Below are 25,689 nucleotides of genomic sequence, written 5' to 3'. Positions count from 1 at the left end.
TTCTACTTTGAAGTTCATGTATTTAAATCATAATGGACATAATTTTTTCAAATATATCAGAAATCATTAAAAAAATGTAACTCAGAAAAAGTATACCACATATATATATCGCTTTCGGTTAGCATATTACCCGTGAGAGATTCTCTATATAATCAAGTGAGGTGATTTTATTAGTAGATAAGCTCAAGTTAAAATAAATGTTCAAACATATTTTATTACTATTACTATTAGCTATAAATCATTTTTTATTTTCTTCTTCTATTTCTATACACTTCACCGTTCAAACTCCATCGTGTTCGACTTAATTAATAAATAATTTACACACAAAGAACATTGATCTCACTTTTTGAAGAATTAGTATTGGCTGGAATAATTAAAAAAGTTGAAAAATACTCAATGAATGAATACTCTGGGGAATATTCTTATTTAGGTACAACGTTAAGACAAGCCAATGTTGAACCACAACCAACGTTAAGTGATGTACGTAGATTAGTGACAGAATATGCTATTCTACCATTAGGTGAGTTATATATACATAGTTTCAAACCTTCAATTTTATCGAGATGGAACGTTCTTGGAAATTGTTTAATACAAAAGAATATTGTGAGGTGTTCTGTTGTTTTCAGTGGCTCGCTAATCGCTGATGAATAATAATTGTAATTTACTCATTTGAGTCTTTCATAATAGTTACCTGTTATCCACCAAGGTTATGTCTTGTTCGTGGGAGATTAACAGTGACAGTTCCAATAAATTAGTGAGAAGAATAAATGGTTATTTTCTAACAAGAAATACCTTTACAATTAATTGTATTAATGATTAATTCCGAAGGAATTTTGGTTTTATATAACAGGTCAACACAAGAAGGGTCACTAGACTTTAGACAGTTGTTTCTTACGAATTAGAGGGATTTCTTGTAAATTTATATCCGCATGATAGGAGTATTTATACTTCTTGACAGTTAATACTAAAACAGAAGTAAATTCCCATTTGATAGCTAATTACTTCACATGGTTGATTCAATTGGTCATTTTATTTTAAAATGGGATAAAAGTATTCATTTACTATTATTATTTAATAGTCCTTTTTTTAAAGGCTCACAAAATGTTCATGAAAAAGCTCCGTTGATAAAGTCTCTTCTGTTGGCTGGACCACATGGAACTGGTAAACGTATGTTGGTCAATATTATATGCACTGAAACTGGAGCTAATCTGTTCGATTTATCTGCAGAAAATATTGCAGACAAATATCCTGGTAAAGATGGTCTTAGAATGTTGATACACCTAGTTTTTAAAGTTGGACGACTTCTTCAGCCTTCAGTAATATTGATTAACGATTGTGAAAAAATGTTTAAAAAGAAACTTCCCAAAACTGATTTGGTAAGTTAGAAGTAAACGTTGAGGTGCAAACGTAGCTACTTATAAGTAGTTAAAATAGTTTTGATTAAAATTTAACGAGACAAGCCAAAAGAAGGTATTCAACCAAATATTTGATACCAATAAATACCTCAGACTCTTAGTTAATTTACTCAAAAATATTCTCCATGAGGTGTGAAATACTGCCAGATTTCAACTAAACGAATACAAGACTTTGGTTTCTGATAAATAGGCGAGTTTCATGAAAGAATATAAAGAAGGAGTATACGACGTTTAACACTTGTATACAGTTTACTTTATCTGCATTACAGTAAAGTACCTTGGAATTATTTTAGCCGGTATTAAAATATAATCAGTAACCTGTCTACAGATCTGCCGGCCATAAATCGTAACGGTCTGCTATATTTACTGCTTATTTATTTTGATTGCATTTGGACATTTTTTGTTTTAGGCTGCAGTCTTTTTGAATTTTACTTTGTCCATTTTTATACTGCTAATACTAAACTTATATTTGCATGGAATTAATGAATATTGTCAACTTTGCGCGGTACACGCGATCGGTGAATATTTTTATTTGATGATTTTCTAGGCTGGGAAGGGTTGGCTTATTACTGCATATATAAGTTCGGTTTAGTAATCTACAATATTTGTTGAATTATTTATGTTGAAATTATTGGGCCTCTTGTGACGTAGTCGAATTTGAGAGTGGAAATGATTTCAAACAGAGAATTTGAGATCACCATAAGAAATTATCCTTGTTGACAAGTAGATTTGAAGGCACTATGCATGTATAAAGCTTCGAGTTTATCTAGTGAAAACAGTTGGTTAGATGAATTAACGGATTTGACACTAATAAATATCATGTAACTTGAAATGATTAAAACTGACAACTGTAGATTTCATTTCTATCTTCTTCAAAAGTCTCCAAACCTCTTGAATGAGTAGTCTCAGTGAGTTTTATTTCACTTTTGATCATGATGCTATGTTTTCTAAAATAGTTTGTTTAATCACAAAGCTTTTATATGAAGTAGTTTCTGATGATATGGTCCAGAAGGACAATTTGGGCTGTGCAAATGAACCATTCATATCAGAGGTCTAAAAATTGCTAAAAGTATCCTATTAAGCTAAAGATCTTCTACATCATTACAGTAGTTATTTCCAGTCATTGACATGGTAATTTTGTCTATAATAAACAAGTAAAGCGCTTCACTGAATACTATGAGTTGCTTGATAGCATAAATTTGATGAATTATTCCGAAATTGTGGACAAATAAAATCCCATACAGTTTTATTTGACTGGTGAGCTTGCAATTAATTTTAAAACGTAATTTGATCAAGATGAAATTTCCTGGGAAATGTATAATCTATTCAACTCGAAAAATGAAACGTAATATTTAAAAGTATATCTACCAATCTTATCTGATTCAGGTAACTTGCTAATAAAACACATAGTTCCTAAAAGTTGATGCTGGTCAATTCATATTTCATATGGTATATTAGAGTTTTAACCAGTTCACTTGGTCAATCAGTTAGTTTGTTGATTATAGTTATAACTATTTACTTTATTATTGATTCCATTAGCTTTTGGGCATTTATGTGTAACCGTGACAAAATTTTACATTAATTTATATATAATATTTCACTTTTGACCATCATACAGGCAGATCCTAAAAGATTAAAAAAAGAATTACCTAAAGCAATGAAGATTTTAACACCGAATGATCGTGTTCTACTTATTGGTTGTTCATCAGCACCATTTGAAGCAGATATTCGACCATTTTGTAAATTATATCAAAAAATTATTTTGATACCAAGACCAGATTATGCTTCTAGAAATAGTAGGTTTATTTAGATTTATATGTATGAAACTTATTTTTTTTTAAATATATTAAAACAATTGAATTCAGTCAACAAAATATAGACAGTATAGGAATTGATACGAATATTTCTTGGTTCATGTTCCCCAATCTCACATTAGAATAGCATAAAGAAACAGTTTACAATCTGTAAGCTACCAGTTTAAATAATGATATAGATAAAAGTGAAAATCTAGAAAACAAGTAACATAGTTTGAAAGGGACAAATGAAAATTTTTCAGTAATCATTTATATCAGGAATTAATGGAAGATAAAAAACAAAACAAATCTGATGTAATGTAAGTGGTTATATGTTGTGTATACACTCATAAATTGAGATTATCTCGATAGTCTTGACTGAGAAGTTTTCTTCTCTATGCATGGTTTAGTTCTGCATTCAGTGACTTGACGTAAGTTGATAACATTTCATAGCTTTAGCAACTAATTAACCATTTTAACCTAGAACCTGATGCCTAAATACAGTATTACTCACTCTGTTTTCTCATCATACACAGATTTCAATGCTATCCTTGATTAAATATTAAGTATTTACACACTATCAATCCATGGAGTCCATGTATAACTAAAGCAAAGTCATGCACAGTAGCTTTCTATTCAATAGATTTACTCAGTGGTCGATACTAACATCGTTAAAGTGATCCGTTAGTGTCATACGCATCGAGTAACCTCAGTGTCTTCAACTCTACCCACTGAAAGCAGTTGAAATTATATACTACCAAGAAGTTTAAGGAAAGTAAGAACAAAATAATTAATCTGTGATTCTTGATTTTGACTAGTGTTTTGGAATTAAAATCAATAGCATGATTCACCAATTTGTAGTATTTTTTATCGTCCAATCTCATACAACCTAATTCTAGTTATCTGGAGAACACAAATTATACGTCATGGAGGAATACTAACAGATGAACTAGATATTACTTCATTAACAAAAATATCTGATGGTTATACATCTGGTCAAATAGCTCAAGCATGTAGTCAAGTTATTACAGAACGGCGTATTGCTCAGCTAAGTAGGAGATGTTTAAAAGCTGAAGAATTTATTACACCATTGGCCCAAATCGATCCAGTATTCGCTGATGAAGAAGAAGCATATAAGGTGAGTTATGGTGATTATTACTATTGATGTATTGGTGACTGACTATTGGAAAACTTGTACGTAATTGAAGTAGCTTTAATCCAATTCAATCAACTGTTTTGCCTTATTGAAGCAGGATCAATTAAAGAATACTATCGGGAAATATATCAATCTGACTTACCGAAACTGCCAACGGTATCAGTGAATGATTGGTATTTTATGAGCTTTACAATGACAGGAACTAAACAAAAATAAATCACTTGACCATGTGTAGTTGTTACAGCAACAGTAAATTTTACGAATAATTTGTGAAGTTTCTAAACACAAATTATTATTATAATGACATATATCCCTGCCTGTATGAGGCGGAAACTTGGAGAACTATGAAAGCCATCATCCAGAGGATACAAGTGTTCATTAATAGTTGTTTACGCGAAATACTTCGGATCCGTTGGCCAGACACTATCAGCAACAACCTACTGTGGGAGGAAACAAACCAGATCCAACTGGAGGAAGAAATCAGGAAGAAGCACTGGAACTGGATAGGACACACAATGAAGAAAGCACCCAACTGCGTCAAAGGCAAGCCCTCTCTTGAGGTCGCCAAGGCCAAAAGAGGAGCGGAAGATCAAAGAACGTATTACGCCGAGAAACGGAGACAGACATGAGAAGAATGGACAACAATTTGATGTAACTAGAAAGGAAGGACCAGGACAGAGTGGGTTGGAGAATGCTGATCGAAGGCCTATGCTGAATTTGGAGTAACAGGCGTTCCAGACAAGTGTTACCGATCAACTTGTTTGCTTAGTTATTAATGTTGAATAATCGAAGATCATTTTCATGAGTAGCTTCTTTATATATCTGTTATAGCCTTTTAGATTCCAACTTCAGGAAGTATAAGTAACCGTATGCTAAAATTGTTGATATACCCCTTGTAAGTAAATCGAAGCTTTATTGAATTAAAACACGAATTTCAGCGAAGGGATCTCTTTTCAACGAATTTATTATCAAGCAGTACAATCGTATATATATTAAAATTTTGTTTTTGTAAAAGTACTGATTCCGTGAGGAAATGTGAACACAGTTAATATAAAGGTTATAATACTAGATTACGTAATATGAATAATAACAATAACAATAGATTTAGTGATTATAATAAGATGATTAAAATGTTTTTGATATAATAATTAAAGGTCATAGAGGTGTACAAAAATAAACTGATATGATGAGCATTCATGAATAAAACAATGAGAATATAAGACATAAGTAAAAGGGGAATGCAGTAATAATAATAATAACATTAATAGTAGGATAATCAAACTAATTAAGGCTAAGGTAACGATAACGATAAGACGTACTTCTTTTGTGCGCATAGTTCTGGTTTAAGCTCCTGGATGGCAAGAGCTTCGGCTATTTTTAAAAGTTGGATACGAAGAAATCTGGGTAGATTTGAACGAATCATATAAACAACCTTAAAGTCAATTTGTGGATCTGTTGAATGGTTATAGTCGATTAGGTGTTCAAGTATAGAACTCCTAACTGCTTTCCTTTCACCCTTATAGAACCAGGCTGGGATATGTTCTCGTATCCGAGTTGAAAGCGAGCGCTGGCTACGGCCAATGTACCTTGCTCCACAAGAGCAGGTGAACTGGTAGATGCACATGGAGGCGACCAGACGTGGAAGCTTATCTTTTACGGATACAGAAAATAAGTTTCTACTAGTGAAGGATATTCGCAGTTTTGCCGCGTTAAATGTTCTTCTAATAGTTGTTGTTAGACGGTTTTTGATTACGTCCGATGTTCGGTCACCTTTAAATTCCAGACTTATATAAAGGTTTTTCTTTGGAACGGAACAACTAGAATTCTTCTCGCGACTACCTTTATTCATATTCTTTTCTATGAACCGTTCTGGGTAACCGTTTTCCGTCAAAGTCTTCTTCAGGAATGCGAGTTCTTCGTTAATGCATTCCGTACTGCATATGTGATGCATGCGATGGCATAAAGAATGGATTAGGTTTCTCTTCCTACTTAACGGAACCCAGCTATAGAAGTTGGTTAGCTGGCCATTCCATGTTTGTTTTCTAAAGATGGGTCTTTTTAAAGAACCATTACTCGTTCTCATCAGACGTACATCGAGAAAAGGAACTGATTGGTCTTGTTCCCTTTCTAACGTGATTCTATGGAAGGGTGGCACGAGTTAAAGGTGTGTAGAATATCATCTAAATCAATATTATTGTCACAAACAACAAACGTGTCGTCCATGTATCTCACGTATAGGTGGAATCGATTGATCATTGAACGGAGTTGGTCGTTTTCTACTTTTGCCATGAAACAGTCTGCTAAAATTGGACCCAATGGAGACCCCATTGCGATCCCATCCCTTTGTCTATATATTTCATTATTGAAACTGAACTGGACATTAAAACTACAGCGTAACAATAATTCTTTCAAGTGTTCAGTTGGCAAACCTAGATCTATATTGTTAGAATCAATATACTCACATATATAACATATTGTTTCGGTTAAAGGTACGCTAGTGAACAAAGAATTAACGTCAAGCGAGAACATGTGTTTTTCGGAAGTATTAACGTCCTTAATACGATCAATAAATTGAAAAGTATCATGAATAGAATGCTTGCATACTTGTCTTCTAACCGGTTCCAATTTTCCGCTAACCATTTGGCGATTCTGTGGTATGGAGAACTTGACATGTCCAAAATAGGTCGTAACGGTAAACCCGGCTTATGTATTTTCGGTAGTCCATATAAGCGCGGGATGACTGAACCCATGGGACGCATGCGATTATATAAATCTTGGGTTATTATCCCCTTATTCTTAAGATTTTTAACAACATCTGTTAGCTGTTTTTCGATTTGTAATGTTTTATCAACTTCTTTAGGTTTGGAGAATTTAGTACCATCCTCTAGAATTAACTTCATTTTATCCAAATATTCTTTGCGGTCAAGTAGTACTACACCAGCTCCTTTGTCAGGTTTACTTAGGATTAAATCCTTATTTCTTTTCAACAGTATTAGCTGATCCAAGTGGTTCTTAGTTAATAGATTATTCTTACTATAATGTGCACTAACGAATCCATGACTGCAGTCCAGTAATGTAGACTTAAAGTGCTGGAGATTTTGTGGAGATGTCGGCATAAGATCATGAGTTTGATTTGATAGATTTTCGAATTGTATTTGTGTATGAAGTCTACTGGTTTTGGAGGTGCTGTTACAGAACTTGGGACCCAATGTTTATGAAAATCACAATTACCTGAACAATTATAAATCTTGCCTAAATGATTAGTAGTATGTAGTTAGGTATACAGTTTAAATGAAAAATGATTTCAGTTGTTTGTACCTTAGTATTAACAAGTTTGAAAATTCTTATAAGAATGTATTTAAATCCTTTAAAAGAAGCATTAGCAATACGATAGCAACCAAACGTCTAAAACCAGATCTATGTATACAAAAAGAGACAGTAATAAATCTTTCTTTGCCCTGATAACGTTAAACCCCACTTTTTCATTTTTTTCATATTTATTACGTCATTTATTATTCCAACTCTTTCTGATGTTTAAAATTACATCATTCATAAATGATTGATTTCAATTTATATCTTTCTTTATTACCATCTATCTTCAGTTACTTGATTACACAATCATCTAATGTTTGCTAACTCCATGAGTTCTAATCACTATTTTAATGTTCTGGAACTTTCCCTCCCAAACTTTATTTATTCAAAACAAAAAAATTTTGTGACCTTATTAACTCGATCGGAATCTTCGCTAACATCATGATACATATATATTCATCCTTGATCACCCTCTTATGTAATATCTCTGATTTTCAAATATTTGCGGTTGTAAGCAGCTAATGAGAACCTAACGAAATAAAACGAATTCATATTATTCTGCACCAATCTTTATTCTTGCTCTATTTAAGAAATATTAGTGTTTGAATTGTCTATACTATACATATTGATTCCATTTTTAAATTAATGTATAATTCATTCATTGTTATACTGATTCCTAAATATTTTCATAAGTGGAAGTTAAGTATACATAACTAATACATTAATTCATGTTAAGTAAATAAATCTCATTTAACTGATTGAAGATGTATACATTCAAGTAATGTTACCATAAGTGTACACCAAATGGTTCGATGAAAATTCTTTTATTTGTATATTAATGTATATAAATACTGTCAAACAAATGAAATAGTATCAGAGGGGGTTTAGATAGTTTTTTTTACAAAAAAAACAACAAACGAAACCGTATTCATTTCACATGATGCTTATTTTATCTACTTACTGTAAAAGGATACAATAATCACATTATGATATTTATCAATTTGTCAAACGTAGAAAAAATTTCTCTTTTATGCCTCATCTTATAAAATATTGAAACTTACAGATTAAATTTAAATGAATATTTCATGTTTGTTTATTTTCATTTTAATGTAATTTATTCATAATTAAAGGTGATTGTAAGAATCAATTAGAGAAAATTAAAACTTGACTAACCGTTTCTTATCATATTTTAGTTCGTTTATTGAATTGATAATAAAACTATGGCTTATCAATTTAATTTTTAAAGTAACCTAGACTTTCATCCGATTTCAGTTAGTCACTAAATTAGCCAATATAAATGATGATTGTAGCAACTGAGATTATCTGGTTAACTTTTTTATTTAGATTATTTATTTTAATTATTTAGACAGATCTATTTCTCTCGAGGGCGATCGTGAATACGCACTGACGAAGAGTCCCATACTAGGGCGAAACAGCCTTCCAGTACTTCCAGGTTTTCCATAGTGGCTCATGATTTGACTCATGATTTCAACTAGTGAAATTTCTATTTGATATGACGAGAAGAAAAGTCAAAATTCAATTGATTTACTCACTATAAGTTTTGTTCAACATTACTTCCGTTATGATTCAATGTGATGATTATTCAGTGTAGTATTAGGTTTTGTTTTCACATATGATATTTTATTTTGCATAGTATGCGATATTCTTGTATTCCATTGATATGATCTATGCCCATTATATGATTTGTTATAAGTCTTAGTATTTTTCATATGTGTGATTTCATCTTAATTATTAATCGAAATGAGTCTACAACCGATATATCAATGAGTGTATTTTCGACTAGGGTCGTCGTCGTGTTTTGGGGTCAATAAATCTTCAATTATACCAGTCTTTCTGTTCTTACTTTCGCGTCGTGGAAATCGCAGAGGTCCCTCGTTTCGAGTATAAATGATAAACGTTTCCGACATAACAATCAGCGACGACCAGATATAACAAGTAGCATTCAATTGACAAGTTATAACAATTTATCATTTAACGGATTCAAAAATTACATATTTTTCAACAAAAAACACTGGTTATTGAAGTTGATCATCAAGATTATTGCTTTAAATGTTCTTTTTACAGACATGGTATCGTAAAACACCTCTTGGTAAACAGAAAGCTTCAGCTATTCAAGCTGAAAGTGAAGCGGCATCTGGTGGAGCTAATAAGAAACCCGTTAAAGGTCGAAAGAAATGAATTATTAACCAAAAATGTGATTTTCTTTCTTGTTTATTTGTTTAAGTTAATGAAAATTATGAAAAGAAAAAACATGTCACTGAATTTGTTTGTTTCTCTAATTTATCAGAATAATTATTTAACGTTTATCGACTTTCTGTACGTTGCATATGAATAAATATTTCTATGAAAAGAACAGATCTTATCATCTATTTATCCCTCTATAGAATAATTAAAATCTCATATAATGTAACGTTTCACGACTATATTTAATATAGAAGTTTCAATATATATACGTAAGCATTTGTAAGTTAACTATCATATTATAGGATTCACATAAAAGTCCTTTCGAATAATGAACAGTTCTATGATTAAATTAAACTTGCAGCAATATTTTATTTTAGAAAACATTGATGATTTGTTGTTGATCAGTCGTATGTTATATAAGGATATTTTATTCTTTGATTGTTGGGGCGAGTGGGGATGGTTAGAGAGATTGGAAACGATATTGATCTCTGTGTATTTATGTTGGTAATTCCAGATTCTATATTCAAAGCAATTAATCCGTTTTAGAAATTTCTATAGAAAAGTGAGACGTCTTTTATTTGAAAAATATGTGGTGTATTCGCACCATACATTTCCAGTAATCTGGTTACACGTATACTTGTTATGGCGTTGATTTGTAAAAAATAATAAATATCGATTAAATAAATGTTCAAATAAACGAAAAATGATAATCGTGAATAAAGGAGAAAAAATTCCGTATAATATGGAAAGAACAAGAAATGGTCATATCACTCTACGCCGTTAAATGACTTAAAGATTTCCAGGGTACATTAAAAAGTAACGACAAATTGTTTCTGTACACAGAATGATGGTCTAAATTTACGTATAGTTTAGGCTTCTATAAACTTAAGGATTCGTCTTCAACGATTTCTATACAATGTTTTAAAAACAGTATTAATGTCAATTCCGTTCTTTTTTTCAATTATATACTTTGATATCAATGAATGAGGTTTTCTGCTGTTTGTGCTTATCAGAGCGTTTGGTATTAATTGATTCTGAAGCCATCTACGTACATGTTTCATAAATCTAGATTGGATTGTCTGGTTACTTCTCTTTGATTATGAATCTGTTCTCGATGGCCACATTTAGTCCCTGTCTAAAAATTATACTGTTTATCTTTCTTCCAAATGATAAACAGATATAAACCTTTATCTTAGCAACAGTATTAAAATGGGTTTTGGTGTTGACTGGTTTTTACATTGATTTATGAAATTCAGCTGGTAAACATTTATTATCAGTCAACAGTTCCATGTCTTTCTCAAACGCATCCGCATCACGTTTACAGAGGACTGATAGGTGTACTTAGGGCTTCATGTGAAACTGGATCATTGATCTTAATGTCTGGGGTCAAATATGATGCATTCAAATCAGTGAGTAATAACAAATACTATGTTGCATATTTCATGAAACTGATCAAATTCTGCTAATCGATTTGGACCATGAACATCAGTATGAATTACCCGATATCATGATGGTCTTTGTTTCATATTACATGATTGAAGCTAGTCAATAGATAACAGTGAACTTAACGAATTCCTTCAATAGCAATCTGGCATTCTTTATTTATGTTTTCCTAAAACTTAAGATTAATGTTAATTTGTACCTCCTGTTTTTTTAAATCTAGTTCTTTTTCCATTTCAACTATATACCTCAAATGGAAATTTGATCGAATATAATATCTATCTTTCGTAATTTCTTTCTTACTTTACCAATGTTGTGTTAAATTTTATGAGTCAATTGAAGCTAGACCACCGTAAAAAAACCTAGAAGCACTAGACGGCCGTTTCGTTCTGGTATGGGACTCCTCAAAAATCCGCATACACGATCGAAACAGCTGTCCAGTGCTTCTAGATTTCCCGTGGTAGTCTAACTTCAATTGACTCATAAGCTCAACTATAAAACTACTATAATATCCATAAAAACCCTTCTATGATTATAATGTTAAATGTGTCAAATTGAGCTGATACACATTTGTGTAATGTTTTATGATTTTTGTAACTGATTAATTTATTGAATGATTAAAGTTTATAAATAGAAAACATCTATCTAATTCATTGAATAGATTATCATTTATTATGAAGCATAATTCTAAAAAAATATTTTCAAGTATCCTGGATTATCAGTTTAGGGGTTGTGGAGATTATTCAGTTTTTGATTGAGATCATGAACCGATTGATGTTAGACCACCATTATGGTTTCATAATAGCTGTTTAACTTATCCGGGATACCTCGGTATTGCTCACCCACGATCTCGCCCACGGGATTCGAACCCAAAGCCTTAAGTCTCGCGCACGAACGCTTCACCTACTGGACCAATGAGCTGGCATCCAATGGTGTCAACCAATTTCGTGGATTAGTTGATGTTAGACACTAACACCATCGGGTGCCGACTAGATCAGATGTCCAGTAGGTTAGGCGTTTGCGCTTGAGTGAAGGCCCTGGGTTCGAATCCCACGAGCGGGATTGTGGATGTGCACTGCGGAAGTATCCTGGATTGGTTAAACAGCTAATATGAAACCATAATAAATATGTTACTATGATAGGCAAACTATAAATGAATGCTTAAATGATAGTTTAAATTAAATCAAATATATTCATACATAAAAAGCGATAAAATAAATTGATACATAGTATTGTTTTAATTATTCACAAATTTATTGACAAAATAAAAGGAAATATTCCTTTTTTTAAAAAAACAAACAAACTGTTATCTATCATCACAAAATCAGCGGTAATTTGAAATAACAATGAAGTGAATGTATTGAGACAACATACACTGGTTTCTTTTTTAAGCTTACAATGTATAAGTAATAATTCAATTTGATTTATTTGATACTTATCAACTAATTTTGCATTATTTTAATTCCCCAAATTGATATGAAAATAATTGAAAGATTAATATTGATATTATTATTTAGTTACTATTTGAATTAGTTAGTTATAATCAATCAGTATGAATATAATAAGTAATATAATTAGTATGTATAATTGAATGATATCATCATTCAAGATTATTTCATAAACGATATATGTATATAACACTGAATTGTTGGATTATTTTCATAATTATCGCTTATTAATCATATAGTTGATTAATTAATTAGTTAACCCAATTATTCAGTAAAAACACGATTAACTAATATTATACTTATTCATATGTAAACATAATTTCTAAACAAATATTGAATATTTAATGTAATCCTTGTAAATTAGATAAATAAATCATTACTATATATAAAATCTTATTTTCGCTTATAGTTATACATAAGTTGTTTTGTTTAGTGAAGAAACAAAGTATGGATATTGATGTAATACATTCTGGTTATCTAATCGTAAAACAAATTTACTAATATCAAACAGTTATCGTATAGAACCATCCATTATATATTATATGACTTGACTGAGTGTCTTTAAGAAGTCACTTACAAGATATGAAAAGTGAATGATTTAAAGGACAAATATTTAGGCGATATGATAATGAAAAAAAAACCCAGTGAGTTCTAAATTTCGAATTTTGACCTTCAGGGAAAAAAATATCTTTTAAAGTATCAATAAGTGATGAAATACAGAACGATGCAATACTACATTGAAATTCATTCTTAGGAACTTCAAAATCAATTACTCTTAGAAAAATAAACATTTTAATATTTGTTGGTAACTTCAAAATGAATCTATTCAACAAAAATACCCTATGAAAAGTGTAAAATATGTCAATTGATTCAATTAAATGAATCAAATAATCAAAAAACAGTTAGGTAATATTTTAAAAAAAATTAAAACAAAAATCACCATCCTAGAAGAATAGAACAGTTATGAGTATAAAAGTGTATAATCTCTATTCATCATTATGAATTCATAGAAATAACTAATATTTTAAAGGATAGCATTTATCCTATGCTCCATTAGGGGTCATAAGCTTAAGTGTTGATCTACTTAATTTTTATGTTAAAAATTTTATATATCCAAATGATTAATATTAGTTAACTAATTAAACAATTGTAAATGAAAATGAAAATAAATTCTTAATCTACTACTTAACAATTAAAAGTTCAATCAATAGATTATATCTACTTTCACATTAATCTTTAGAAAAACAAAACAAAACAAGATTATTTTTCAATTATATATCAACTGAATGAGTATTTATTTCAATAAATAACTAAAGTGATATTTCACACAGACAAAAATGTTTTAAAAAAAGAGATTAATTACATAATTCTTTATTATTATTATCATTATTATTGTTATTTCATTTCATTATCTGTAAATAAAGACAAAAAGAAAATCTTTCTAATAAATAAGTTTGTTTATTTTTAGAAAAAAGAATAATGATAAGAGAAAAAATGTAAAAAAAACAAATCAGTTATCAATTATTATTTTGATAAAATTGAATAATAAGAAAACAACAAAAAGAAAAGTTGATGAGCGACATTAATTCACACAAATAAAATAAACATCAGCTGACCTTGATAGAAAAGAGAATAACATGAATTTGAACAGTAAGTGAATAGATAAATAGGGACATAAATATTTTGGAAATGTAAAAATAAATGAAACATAATAATAATAATAATAATAATAATAATCAGTAAACATCACAAAAATAACACGAACATTGTCTGATTGTAAGTGAAATTAATTGGTTCGTTAAAATTATTGATCATTTCACTGTTGGTTATTGATTAGTGACACTGTTTTGCATATAGTTAAGTTCGTTAAAAAAAAGCAGATAATAAAGATTATGTATGAGTTAGGAAACCTGATGAATTAGAAGATTTAGTTGTCAAGGGAGGCGCAAAACAAAGACAAAGTTAAGATTACATACCAGATAACAGTAATAATAATAATAATTTAGTTAAAATATAAAAACAAAGATTATTGAAAGACATTATTGTCCGTTTCTCTCCTTTTTTTGATTTTCTTTACTTTGGTCTCTTACATTAATCTCAATTAATTAGTCTACATGTAATGTTTCTTAATTAATTCTGATGCATAAAATGTCAGTAGGTGTACACAACGAAAAGGTAGTTGACAACTAAAGCATTTCGTGAAGGTGGATTATATATATATTTCTGGCACATAACTGATGGGAAAAAGTATTTATGAGTATACTATTGAAATACACTTTATGCATGCACACATACGCACTGCACAAGTACATATACATGACTAAGCCTATAGTGTGTGTATGTATACAGAGAGAGCGAGAAGAAAACCGGATTGGGTCATTACTACTTGTTAACTTAAAAAACGCAACCAATTTCTATTGTCAATTAGTTGTGTTGCATAAAATATGGTATTACAAATGAAATCTAAGTAAAAATCAAAGTTTGTATACGTGCATGTGTGTGATAGTGATGGATACACACATGTACAAACATATGAACATTGAGGAACTAGTGTATACTCTGAAATAAGAATAAAATCATCGTTTGGTCAATCTATTTATGTGTATAATTGACAAAGTAGTAAGTAGTTATACAATCACTCATACATACATTCATTTTCTTTAAGAAAACACGTTTATACAACTCTGATAAACAACAGTAAATATATATGAGAATGCTTTTAATTCATAAAACTATAGGGCGAAGTTTCATATTGAGTATAATGAGATGAAATTTGATCTGTATAACCACCATGACCATTATTATTATTATTCAAATTGAACTGAGGTAATCGTTGTACAATAATTTTGTGTGATTCAATAGTTGGTTGACTGTAAGGCTGTGGGCCGTATAGATTTGCAGAGCCATAGCCTTCTGATGATAATGATTTAACTGAACGCCATCTTATTGTATTTTTGTAATCAGTATTATTAGAAGTATCATTAATACCACTGTTCGAAATAATTAATTTTGTACGAGCTGGTGGTTTCGGGGCAATTTCTGGGAGTGTAATGGTAGAATTTATAGTGCTACAACTATTCATTCCTGTAATAGCTGAATTGATCCCATTCGAATGACTGTTGAGAGAATGTTCTTTTGGATCTGTATGGCTCCTTGTAAGGTTCAAAATTTTACGATTGTTATTACTGTAAAAGTTGTTATTGTTGTTAGCCAACCAACAGGAGGTTTGGCGATTGAACTGTTCTTGATGTTGTAATTGAACCGACTGCGATGATGGCGGTTGTTGCTGACGATATTGATAGTTATTTTTATGATTGTGATATACATCACATTGTTGTTGACTGTAATGGCTAGATGGATATCTATACAGACCACTACTTGTTATATTACTAGTGCTATTATTACACGTTGTATTTAATTTGTGGAAAACACCTGAATCCGTTGAAATTATCACATGTGATGATGTAACTGGAATAAAATGAATATCCTGCTTAGCGTAGTCATTGATATGATTGTAATTAATACTACTATTATTATGATCAATAATCGGTATTTCATATTCTGCTTGTGGTATATCAATAAACTTTGAACGTGTTGGGACAGAATATCGTTTGTCTGAGGCATTTATCATGGTCACATCAGTGGCAGGCTTCATTTTCTGTATACTTACAATATTATTCATACTATTGTTTAATGGTTTGTCAATAGTCAATGAAGATACAAATGGTACTGTTTGATGCAAATTGGAATACGAATATCGATTTGGTGAATTTGTGATTTTACACACTGTTGCATTCGTGCTATTAGTATTATTATTAGTGTGATTGATATTAAATGACATAAGGTTAGGTAGATGAGGAGTTGAGTCAGAGCAATGACCAGTGATCAGAAAAGTTGGGCTATCACTTCCATTTTCTGTGATAATTTTGGTCTTACCGTAATCCGTAAACAGATGTTGGTTATTTTGGTGATGATGATGGTGAGTGAATTCTGATAATGGTCGATCATTATTACTAGTTGAATTACGATCTAATAGCTTTTTACTTTGATATATTGCATCAGGTTTGGTATGAATTAGAGGACGTGGTTTTTCTACAATAACTTCGGATTGGGTTCCACTTAAACTATTGATTTCCGTCAACGACTCAATAAGTGACGACCGACGAACTGATGTAACTAAATCAGAATGTTGAAGCATTACGTCAAGAGCACTAGTGTTGGGATTGCTGTTACTACTGCTATTGTTACTACTACTACTACTACTACTACTACTGTTGTTGTTGTTGTTGATAGTGCTATCGTTCAAAATATTTTTATTCATATGAATTATATTACTGCTAGTTGTATTGTTAATAGTAACATCACATGCACCATCAATATTACTATTATTGATTTTAGTAATGTTATTATCACTGTTTAGGTGATTACATGATAAGTTCACAGACAGTAATCGACCTTCCTGATTGTCATCTGATACGGTTAACTTGTTGTCAGCACATTGATTACTGCTATTAGCAGTAGTAGCAACCATCGTCGTTGTCATCGGAGTGGCCGTTGTTATTGTTCTACTATCATTGTTTGAATAAATGAATGTAACATGCCGATTTCCAGAAAAAGAAGAAGACAATTTATCAGTATGCTGAGTTGAATGTGACGAATTTTTTGAACATGTATTTGGTGAATTAGAAACAGTAACCAAGTATGATGGCTGTTGTTGTACTATGGTAATTTGAGAGTTACGACGAGTTTTTTTCAATTCTTCCTCTTGAATCGGACTACTCTGTGCATCAACCATGCGTGGCACTACATCAGTTTCATGATTATTTCTCACTGAATCATTTGCAATGGAATTATTATGTGTAATATCAAAATTAACTAAATGACTATTAATTAAATTTATTCGTGATGTTTTTTGTCTTCCACTATTATATAACCCATTGATTTTATGCAATGAGTCTTTATTCAGTGATTCATGACCATTACGATGATCATGAAGTAAATGACGTTCGTTAATTTCATTAGCTAATTTACTATTATTTGGTGCAAATTTTGATACTTCCATACTCCTAACACGTACTTGTGAACGAAACCCAATAGTGGATTTACTATTATAGAAATGATTAAACCATGGATGCATAATCGCTTTGTTTGATTGAATTCGTTCGTCAGGTAACCAAGTTAAACAAGATGATAGTAAATTTACAATTAATTCATTATCTTTATCTAAGTAAATTTCTTCTTCCTCTGACATTTTGGTTGGATTTATTGCTGTTGATAAATTGGATACGCTACGTGTATCTTTACGTTTATAACGACGTAGTCTTGATTGAGTAATAGCTTGAAGTAATGGTAAACTACTTGGTATACCACGAACATGTCCACCTCGTTTTGAAATACCTGGTAACAATTGTGGAGGATTATCACCATCTGGATAACGTACTGAACAATAACGTGGTAGATACACAAGATCTCTACTTAATCGTACACCTTTTTTGTCCATAAACTCCAATGTAGATGGTTTCAATTTATCACATTTGAATTCAATGAAGTAACGATCTAGTTCTGATGAATGACGTAAAAGATTTGGATGTGGTAGACCTAATACTTCCATAATACAAGCCATTTGGTCAGTTTCATCCTCTCCAGGAAATAATGGTAAACCTGAAATAAAATCACAAACAGATGAAAAACGGAAATCAAAAAGTTAGCTAACCGTATACTTCAAGTAATTATATAGAAATATTTCCTAATTTGGATTCGTTATTACAATACCAAAAGAAATAACAAATAATAACGGCCAATAAGTTCTGAAATGGTTACAAAGATTTATTACTGAAGTGGACACTTTTGATTGTGTCTTGTTCTCTGAGCTGATTGGTTTAAATTTATGACTTTCCTAGAAGTATTGAGTAAGATTATCAATATTTACTTCCTCTCAGTACCAGCTTAAAAAACAATATAACCAAAAAGACATTTGATTTCGTTTTACTCTGAATTTAAAATACGGATGCTGACTAGCTATTTCATTTATTGTATGTATTGTATAATAGGATCATTAATGTTGTACCAGGACGAATTTGTCCCATGTAGCCGAGTTCTTTTCCAAACTACTTAAATCTTCTTGGTAAAACTGAACAAAGTCGACGATATGGTGAGACATCTTTCTCGGTAAAAAACTATCCAACAGATCATTTTCAATTCTTCTTGTATGACACAATGAGATTCTTTCATTAATTAAAAAAAACACAATTAAAATAAGTAAATTAGGTATAAGGTTTATTGAGACACTATGACTTCCCATGAAATATATAACTTTACTTTTTGTGAAGATTTAGTCGTTCACTTAATTATTTAGCACGACATAGTTCTTCGTAATTAATGCAATCGGAATCAGTAGTCTTAAACTAGAAGCATGAAAAGGCGACAGTTAAAAAAACCCAGTAAGATTAGATTTGTAGTGTATTGGTATGATGAGTCTTTTTTCATCACTGGATGAATTTCACTGGGCAACTAGAAGTGTCTAGTGAACGACGTAAGCAGAAATTCCACCCTAGTTCTAGATGCCTCAATTGTGGGCATTCATAACACTGTTTAAGATCAACCTCAAGATTTTCAGAGACTTCATTATATCTGCGCCACTGAGTTACAATCTAGTTATTCACATTTATAACTTCAGTTAATCTTGGTGTCCGACTTCATAGAAATACATAAAAATCGATCATATCTACCTCACCGTTGATTTGCTTGATTTTCATTTGTTACTGCTTCTCATCATAACTTTCTGAATTCTCTCACCAATATTTGAAAACTTTAAAATTCTATAGTAGTGTAAGCTAACCAGCAGTAATGGCAAAAAACTACTCTACTATTGTATAATATATTAAGTTACTTCTTATTGGTTGAATGATATTTTAATTTGGTCGGGTAATTGTAATTTTAATAAACTTCGTCCTACTGTTGAGCTGATATATTTATATTGAATGCATAGTGTTATCAATCTTATAAAATCGATAGTGTAGTGTGTATTCAAGGATATTCATTACGATTTTAGTTTCCACCAAGTGTGTTAAACATGAAATTTTTGGTCAATATTTGTTTATTTATTAATCAAATGTTCCATGTTTGGGTATAACATCTACCAAAGATTTCACTTTAACCCGTAATTTATAATAGGTTTGTGTTTTACATCCACCTTCCCGGACTAGATTATACTATCCTATTCACAGCAGACAATTAAAGGTAACTACAACATATTGATGATTAAACAGTAAATTACAATTATTGATTCAGGTAGAACGATATAGTAGTGATTAATTATTGAAAAACCTTAGAGATATTGTCGTCCCAATTTATTAACAAAGAAGAGTATATTTATGTAAATAAATAAATAATGGATTAATGAAAAAACTTCTAACCATTTATTAGTTCAGCCACTAAACATCCAAAACTCCATGTATCAATTGCTTCATTATAACCTAAACGAAGTAGAATTTCTGGTGCTCTATAAAATCTTGACTGAATATAGGGATATGGTTGACCATTTTGAAAACAACTTGATCCAAAATCAATTAATTTAACATAATCCTTTTGTTCTGTTACACGTTGATACATTGAACGTAAATTATTCAGTGAATCATATCCATTATTACTATTATTATTATTATTATTATTACCATTATAATGATTTTGATGTTGTTGACATTTTTTAAAATAATTATCACCATATTGATTATGTGAATTCTGTTGATTAATATTATTACTGTTATTATCATTTTCTGGCAATTGTGGCCAAACAAGTAGAATATTTTCTGGTTTTAAATCACAATGTATAATTCCAGCTTTTTGTATAAATTGTAAAGCTTTTAATACTTGAAAAGATATTCGTCTTACACGATCTCTTGGTAAACCAGTAAATTTATTTAATTTTAATAAATCATATAAATTAATATTTAATAATTCAAATGTCATACAAATATGTTTACGAAATGTAAAATGTTCATATAAATTAATAATTGGAAAATCACAACGATTTAATTCACCACCAGAAGATTCACGCATATTTCTTAATGTTTCCAATATACGTATCTCTTCACGTGCCTATTTGATCAATTGAATATATATGAAAGAAATAATAAAAGAAAAAAAATTAAATGACTTTTAATATAGTTTCATGGAAATACTTAAGAAAATTGTCATTTAAATTAATTACAATGAGGAGTTTTGTGGAGATTTTTAAAAATTTCAATGGTTGAAATCATGAGTCAATTGAAACTAGACAAATATGGAAGACCTGGAAGCACTGGACGGCCGTTTCGTCCTGTTGTGGGACTACTCAGCAGTAAGCATTCACGATCCCGCCCCCACTGCGAGATTCGAACTCAGGACCTATCGGTTTCGCGCACGAGCGCTTAGCCATTAGACCACTGAGCCCCCATCAAGTGGTGTTAATGTCTAACTTCAACCAATCCACGAAGTTGCGCAGCCGTGCACCATTGTCTTCAGTGAGTTAATATCTCACAACAGACTTGGCTGAACTCCACTGGTAACGGCTTCTCACCAGAACTCCAGGAAATGCATCTTGAAGTCAGTCACTAGTGAGCAGGTGATTATTATCATCAGAATGGGTTTTGTGGAAATTTTTAAGAATTTCAATTGTTGAAATCATGAGTCAATTAAAACTAGACTACCAAGAAAACCTGGAAGCACTACAATGAATTAAGAAAATAATAAGAATTTTTAAATATTTTGGAAGTCGTAATCATTGATAATGAAAAATAGACAGTTGGGATCATTGAAATATTTATCTAGTTCCAATTTTATTTATTTAATTGTTTCTACATACGATTGAATAATTGAGCGCTTTAACTAAAATATCATCATTTTATTCACAGTTATAATTGAGATCCAAACTTGTATATTCAGCTTTACTAAACACTTAAAAATTCATTATCAGAAGGGGTTTCGTGAAGATTTTAGTAATTTCAATAGTTGAAATCATGAGTCATTTGAAGCTAGACCACCGAGGAAAACGTGGAAGCACTGGACGAGTGTTTCGTCCTATTATGGGACTCATCAGAAGTGCACATCCACGATCCCGCCCCCCTGCGAGATTCGAAAAAAGGGTCGAACAAGCAAGTTGCACGTTTTTGATGATTATGAGAATCCATTCTTTAAGACGAATATTTGTTGTTTTCTATTTTTTGAATAACAGTTACCGTCAATCACATATTTCGTCATATGTACATCATTATACGTAGCCTTCTTTGTAATGATAGTATGCATAATATTTTATTTCCGATTTCAACTTACATAATCTATCAATTTAAATTCAGTTATTAAATAGTTACTAATTGCTCTGTAGTTGAGTAAAAACATAATCAAAAGACTAAACGACGAATATTCTTTTCGATAAATCCACAAATCTTTGTATTATTATTATTACTATTGGTTAAACATTATTAATCTCCCCTATGTATGATTTATTCACTTCACATTCATCCCTCCTTATTACGTCTTACTAATTTGTCACACAATGGAGCCTTCTACTAAACATTTGACCAAAATGTAATTGCAATATTATTTCTCTCACCCTATCTAACCCCTATTTATTCTGATCATGGATCTTAAATTTCACTTCACATATATGCAGATTCAAGTTAACATTCTATATGAATCATATAAACATTAACAATTTTATTGCATTTTGTTTAACAATCCTAAATTCACATGCTTTAAACGATGTACTTTGTCCTTAACCTGGCCACTTTTTAGATTATATGAATTGTACAACCTGGAGAGAATTTATCGAAAAGAATATTCTTCGTTCAAATATTAGTCTTTTAATATGATGGGGATCTTTAAACGATTGAAAACATAATCATAATTTACAAATCAGTAAAAATAGACAACTATATGGAGAAAAATATCCAGTATTTTTCTTTAAATTTGTATTTTGAAATAAAAATAACATTTTACGCATGAGTGATATTTGAAAATTAGTGAAAGAAATACAACACCCTATACATTATCAAATTATTTTATTTATAAGCAAAGATAGATAGTGCCTAGCAGTGGAATTCAGGACACGCGTTTCGTCTTAATTGCGACTCGTCAGCTGCATATACCTGCATCTCAGAGTTGATGTTCACTCTGGAACTGGTCAATTACAGTCCTAAACATCAATGGGAAGATTCAAGTAAACAATACCAAGTGAATTTGTCTTACTTATCTCTCAATTATTAAACAAAAATGTATGACTTAGTTTCAACCGATTGCTGTGATTATTATTTCTTAAAATAGTAATTACTTTACTCTCGTGTAAACTCACTTGATAGATTTTTTTTCTATACAGATTGTTAATGAATGGTATTTGGCATATTAACTACAAATTTCATTGACTTAGTGGAAAAGATCCTAACATGAAAATATCCTTAAACGTCTATAATAACTAAACTAGGGACTGGACAGGAAGTAAAACTATTATTTTTGAGAAGATATAAATGGTACGGAAAAACTGTGAAGTTATTAGATAGGATACGAATTCTCATGTGAATCTTTATTAACATCAATCAGACGAAATAAATTGAAAGCAAACTGTATTCATAAATTATATACGACAAGCGTAGTTCAGTTACTTATAAGTAGTGTTTTTGATAAATTATTAATTTACATTTACTCATGATAGATTTAGAAGAGTTAGTAGTTTGAATGTGATATATATATAGAAGCAAATTCGTGGAAAACAATGTATGTTTACAGTTAAAATTTATCGAATTTGGCATTCACATTTCTGATAGTGTCACGTTTTCTGTCAGTCAGTCAGGTACAACGTAGGACCAGGCACATATATGCATCGGTCCAAGTTGCCATTCCTCATTAACACAACAAGATGGACACCGGATTCATAAAAGTAGTTAATTCAGAGGTGGGAATATATAAAAGAAAGATTGCAATAAGGATATAGTACAGGAAGAAAGAATTAGTTCGTAAAAAGATATGAAGCAATTTTTATCCCTTAGTTTAAGGGAAGACAGAGAGTGTATACACCGACGCCATTGTGATCGATTCTGAGCCATGTCACCAAGAGTCTCCAACCATTGGTTACGATAGTCACGCGGACACCAACCAAGTAGTCTGCATCTACCAACATGGCTCAGACTAGAAGTTAGTGACTTTAAGGACTGGTGCCACGTTTTGGTTTGGCCGCCCCTAACTTTCTTCCAACCATTCCCAACACCAGTCAGCGTTGCGCGTCGTGGTAATCGGTGTTCAGGCATACGTAATACGTGGCCTAACCATCTCAGTCGATGGAGATTCATAACCTCATCAACTGATTCACCATCGTTCCCTAATACCCTGCGTCTAACCTCACTATTACTTACCCGGTGATCCCAGCAGATGCCAGCAATATTTCTAAGGCATCTGTGGTCAAATACTGGTGGCTTACGAGTATCTTCTACTTTTAACGACCACGGTTCGTAGCCGTAAATTAAAACAGAAAGAACTGCCGCGCAATTTACACGTCCCTTAATTTATAGACGAATATCTCGCCTTCGCCAAAGGTGACGTAAGTTGGCAAAAGCCAAGCGAGTTTTACGAATCCGTGCTGAGATTTCGTCAGACACAAACCCATTAGGGCTGATCAGACTTCAAAGTAAAGTTGTCAACGCGTTCGACTACTTCACTCCCTGTCCTTAGTTCAGATGTTGACGCAGGCCAGTCCTGAAGCAACAACTTGCATTTAGAGGGAGAGAAGCGCATTCCAAACATTCTGGCATTGTTGCTTAGTGCTACCAGAAGACTCTGCATTTTATCAAACAGGACTATGTCATCTGCGTATTCTAAGTCGATAAGTGGACCTCCTGGTAGGAGATCAATACCCGAGAATTCAGTCGACGAGAGTGTTATTTCCATCAATAGGTCTATGATGAAGTTAAACAGAAATGGAGAGAGTGGACAGCCTTGACGGACACCACTTGAGGTTGAAAAATCAGATGATAGTTCACTATTAGCTCTGACTCGACTGGCAATGTTCGAGCAAAGAGCGTTCACATGGTATATGTACTTCTGAGGTACACCTTTCAATGGCAGATACTGCTACAGAACCTCTCAATCGACAGAGTCTAATGCTGTTTTGAAGTCAAGAAACTAGTGAAGAAAAACTATGATTGTCGAACGTCGATAAGTATGCCTGTGTTCTAGAATCTGACGAATGGTGAGTATGTGGTTGAGGAAATCCATTGGTTCTTTGTAACTTTGTGATTTAAATAACTGATAGATGTCACTGCTGTTTCCATAGCTGTTTGTATAGCTTTCCAAGCAACATCTGGGTCAGCCTCGTTTTCAGAACTACCTAATCGTGACCTCAGTTGTTCCTGGAACCTACTTTTGGTTTTCTCGTTACTTAACTCAGTTCGAATGGGTCTTTTTAATGTGGCTTTTTTGCGTCCAGTGAGGCGCAAGCAGATGCGTGCCTATATTAGGGCATGGTCGGAGTCCAAGCAGGTACTCCAGAATGAGCGACAATCTTCTACCGACCCTTTCCAACGATGACTGATGGCAATATGGTCTATTTGAGTCCATCGTTGGTTTGGTGTAGGGGTCGCCATGTTAGACGATGTCTCTCCTTATGCTTAAAATTTGTGTTTGCTAAAACAAACGATTGCCTGAGCATAGTTGCAGCAGACGATCACCATTATCTGTTCGTTGTGCCAGAATACTAAAATACCCACCTAAATGCCTTTCTGTATGGTTTAAACTACCTATCTGGGCATTAAAGTCACCTGCTACAAGTACTATTTCTGAACGTTTAGCTTTCTGAAGAAGTTCAGATAGCTTTCTGTAAAATTCATCTTTCATTTCATCTGAGCTGCAGTCGTTGGGAGCGTAGGCAGAAACGACAAAAAGGCAACGACGTGTGT

The 25,689-nt window shown here is 31.7% G+C and overlaps 2 protein-coding genes across 2 annotated transcripts in view; one reads left to right on the top strand and one right to left on the bottom strand.

The window, feature by feature from the left end:
- Nucleotides 1–11,522, top strand: part of IQCA1 (Dynein regulatory complex protein 11) — a 39,802-nt gene extending 28,280 nt beyond the window's left edge. The window contains exons 12-16 of the mRNA XM_051213392.1: nt 330–520; nt 1,093–1,376; nt 3,034–3,211; nt 4,108–4,346; nt 9,762–11,522. Coding sequence (XP_051069369.1) covers nt 330–520; nt 1,093–1,376; nt 3,034–3,211; nt 4,108–4,346; nt 9,762–9,875 — 1,006 coding nt within the window. The 3' untranslated portion in view covers nt 9,876–11,522. The remainder of the gene's footprint in view (nt 1–329; nt 521–1,092; nt 1,377–3,033; nt 3,212–4,107; nt 4,347–9,761) is intronic.
- A 2,090-nt stretch (nt 11,523–13,612) lies between these two features.
- The window catches only part of DYRK3_1 (Dual specificity tyrosine-phosphorylation-regulated kinase 3), a 68,995-nt gene continuing 56,918 nt past the window's right edge, over nt 13,613–25,689 (bottom strand). The window contains exons 4-5 of the mRNA XM_051208000.1: nt 20,185–20,866; nt 13,613–18,430 (exon numbers count right to left, since the gene is read on the bottom strand). Coding sequence (XP_051069368.1) covers nt 15,489–18,430; nt 20,185–20,866 — 3,624 coding nt within the window. The 3' untranslated portion in view covers nt 13,613–15,488. The remainder of the gene's footprint in view (nt 18,431–20,184; nt 20,867–25,689) is intronic.

The sequence above is a fragment of the Schistosoma haematobium genome, chromosome 3 (assembly GCF_000699445.3).
Source record: "Schistosoma haematobium chromosome 3, whole genome shotgun sequence".
NCBI lineage: Eukaryota > Metazoa > Platyhelminthes > Trematoda > Strigeidida > Schistosomatidae > Schistosoma > Schistosoma haematobium.
Note: the sequence above shows the minus strand (reverse complement) of the source record. Positions and strands in the feature narration are given on the sequence as shown.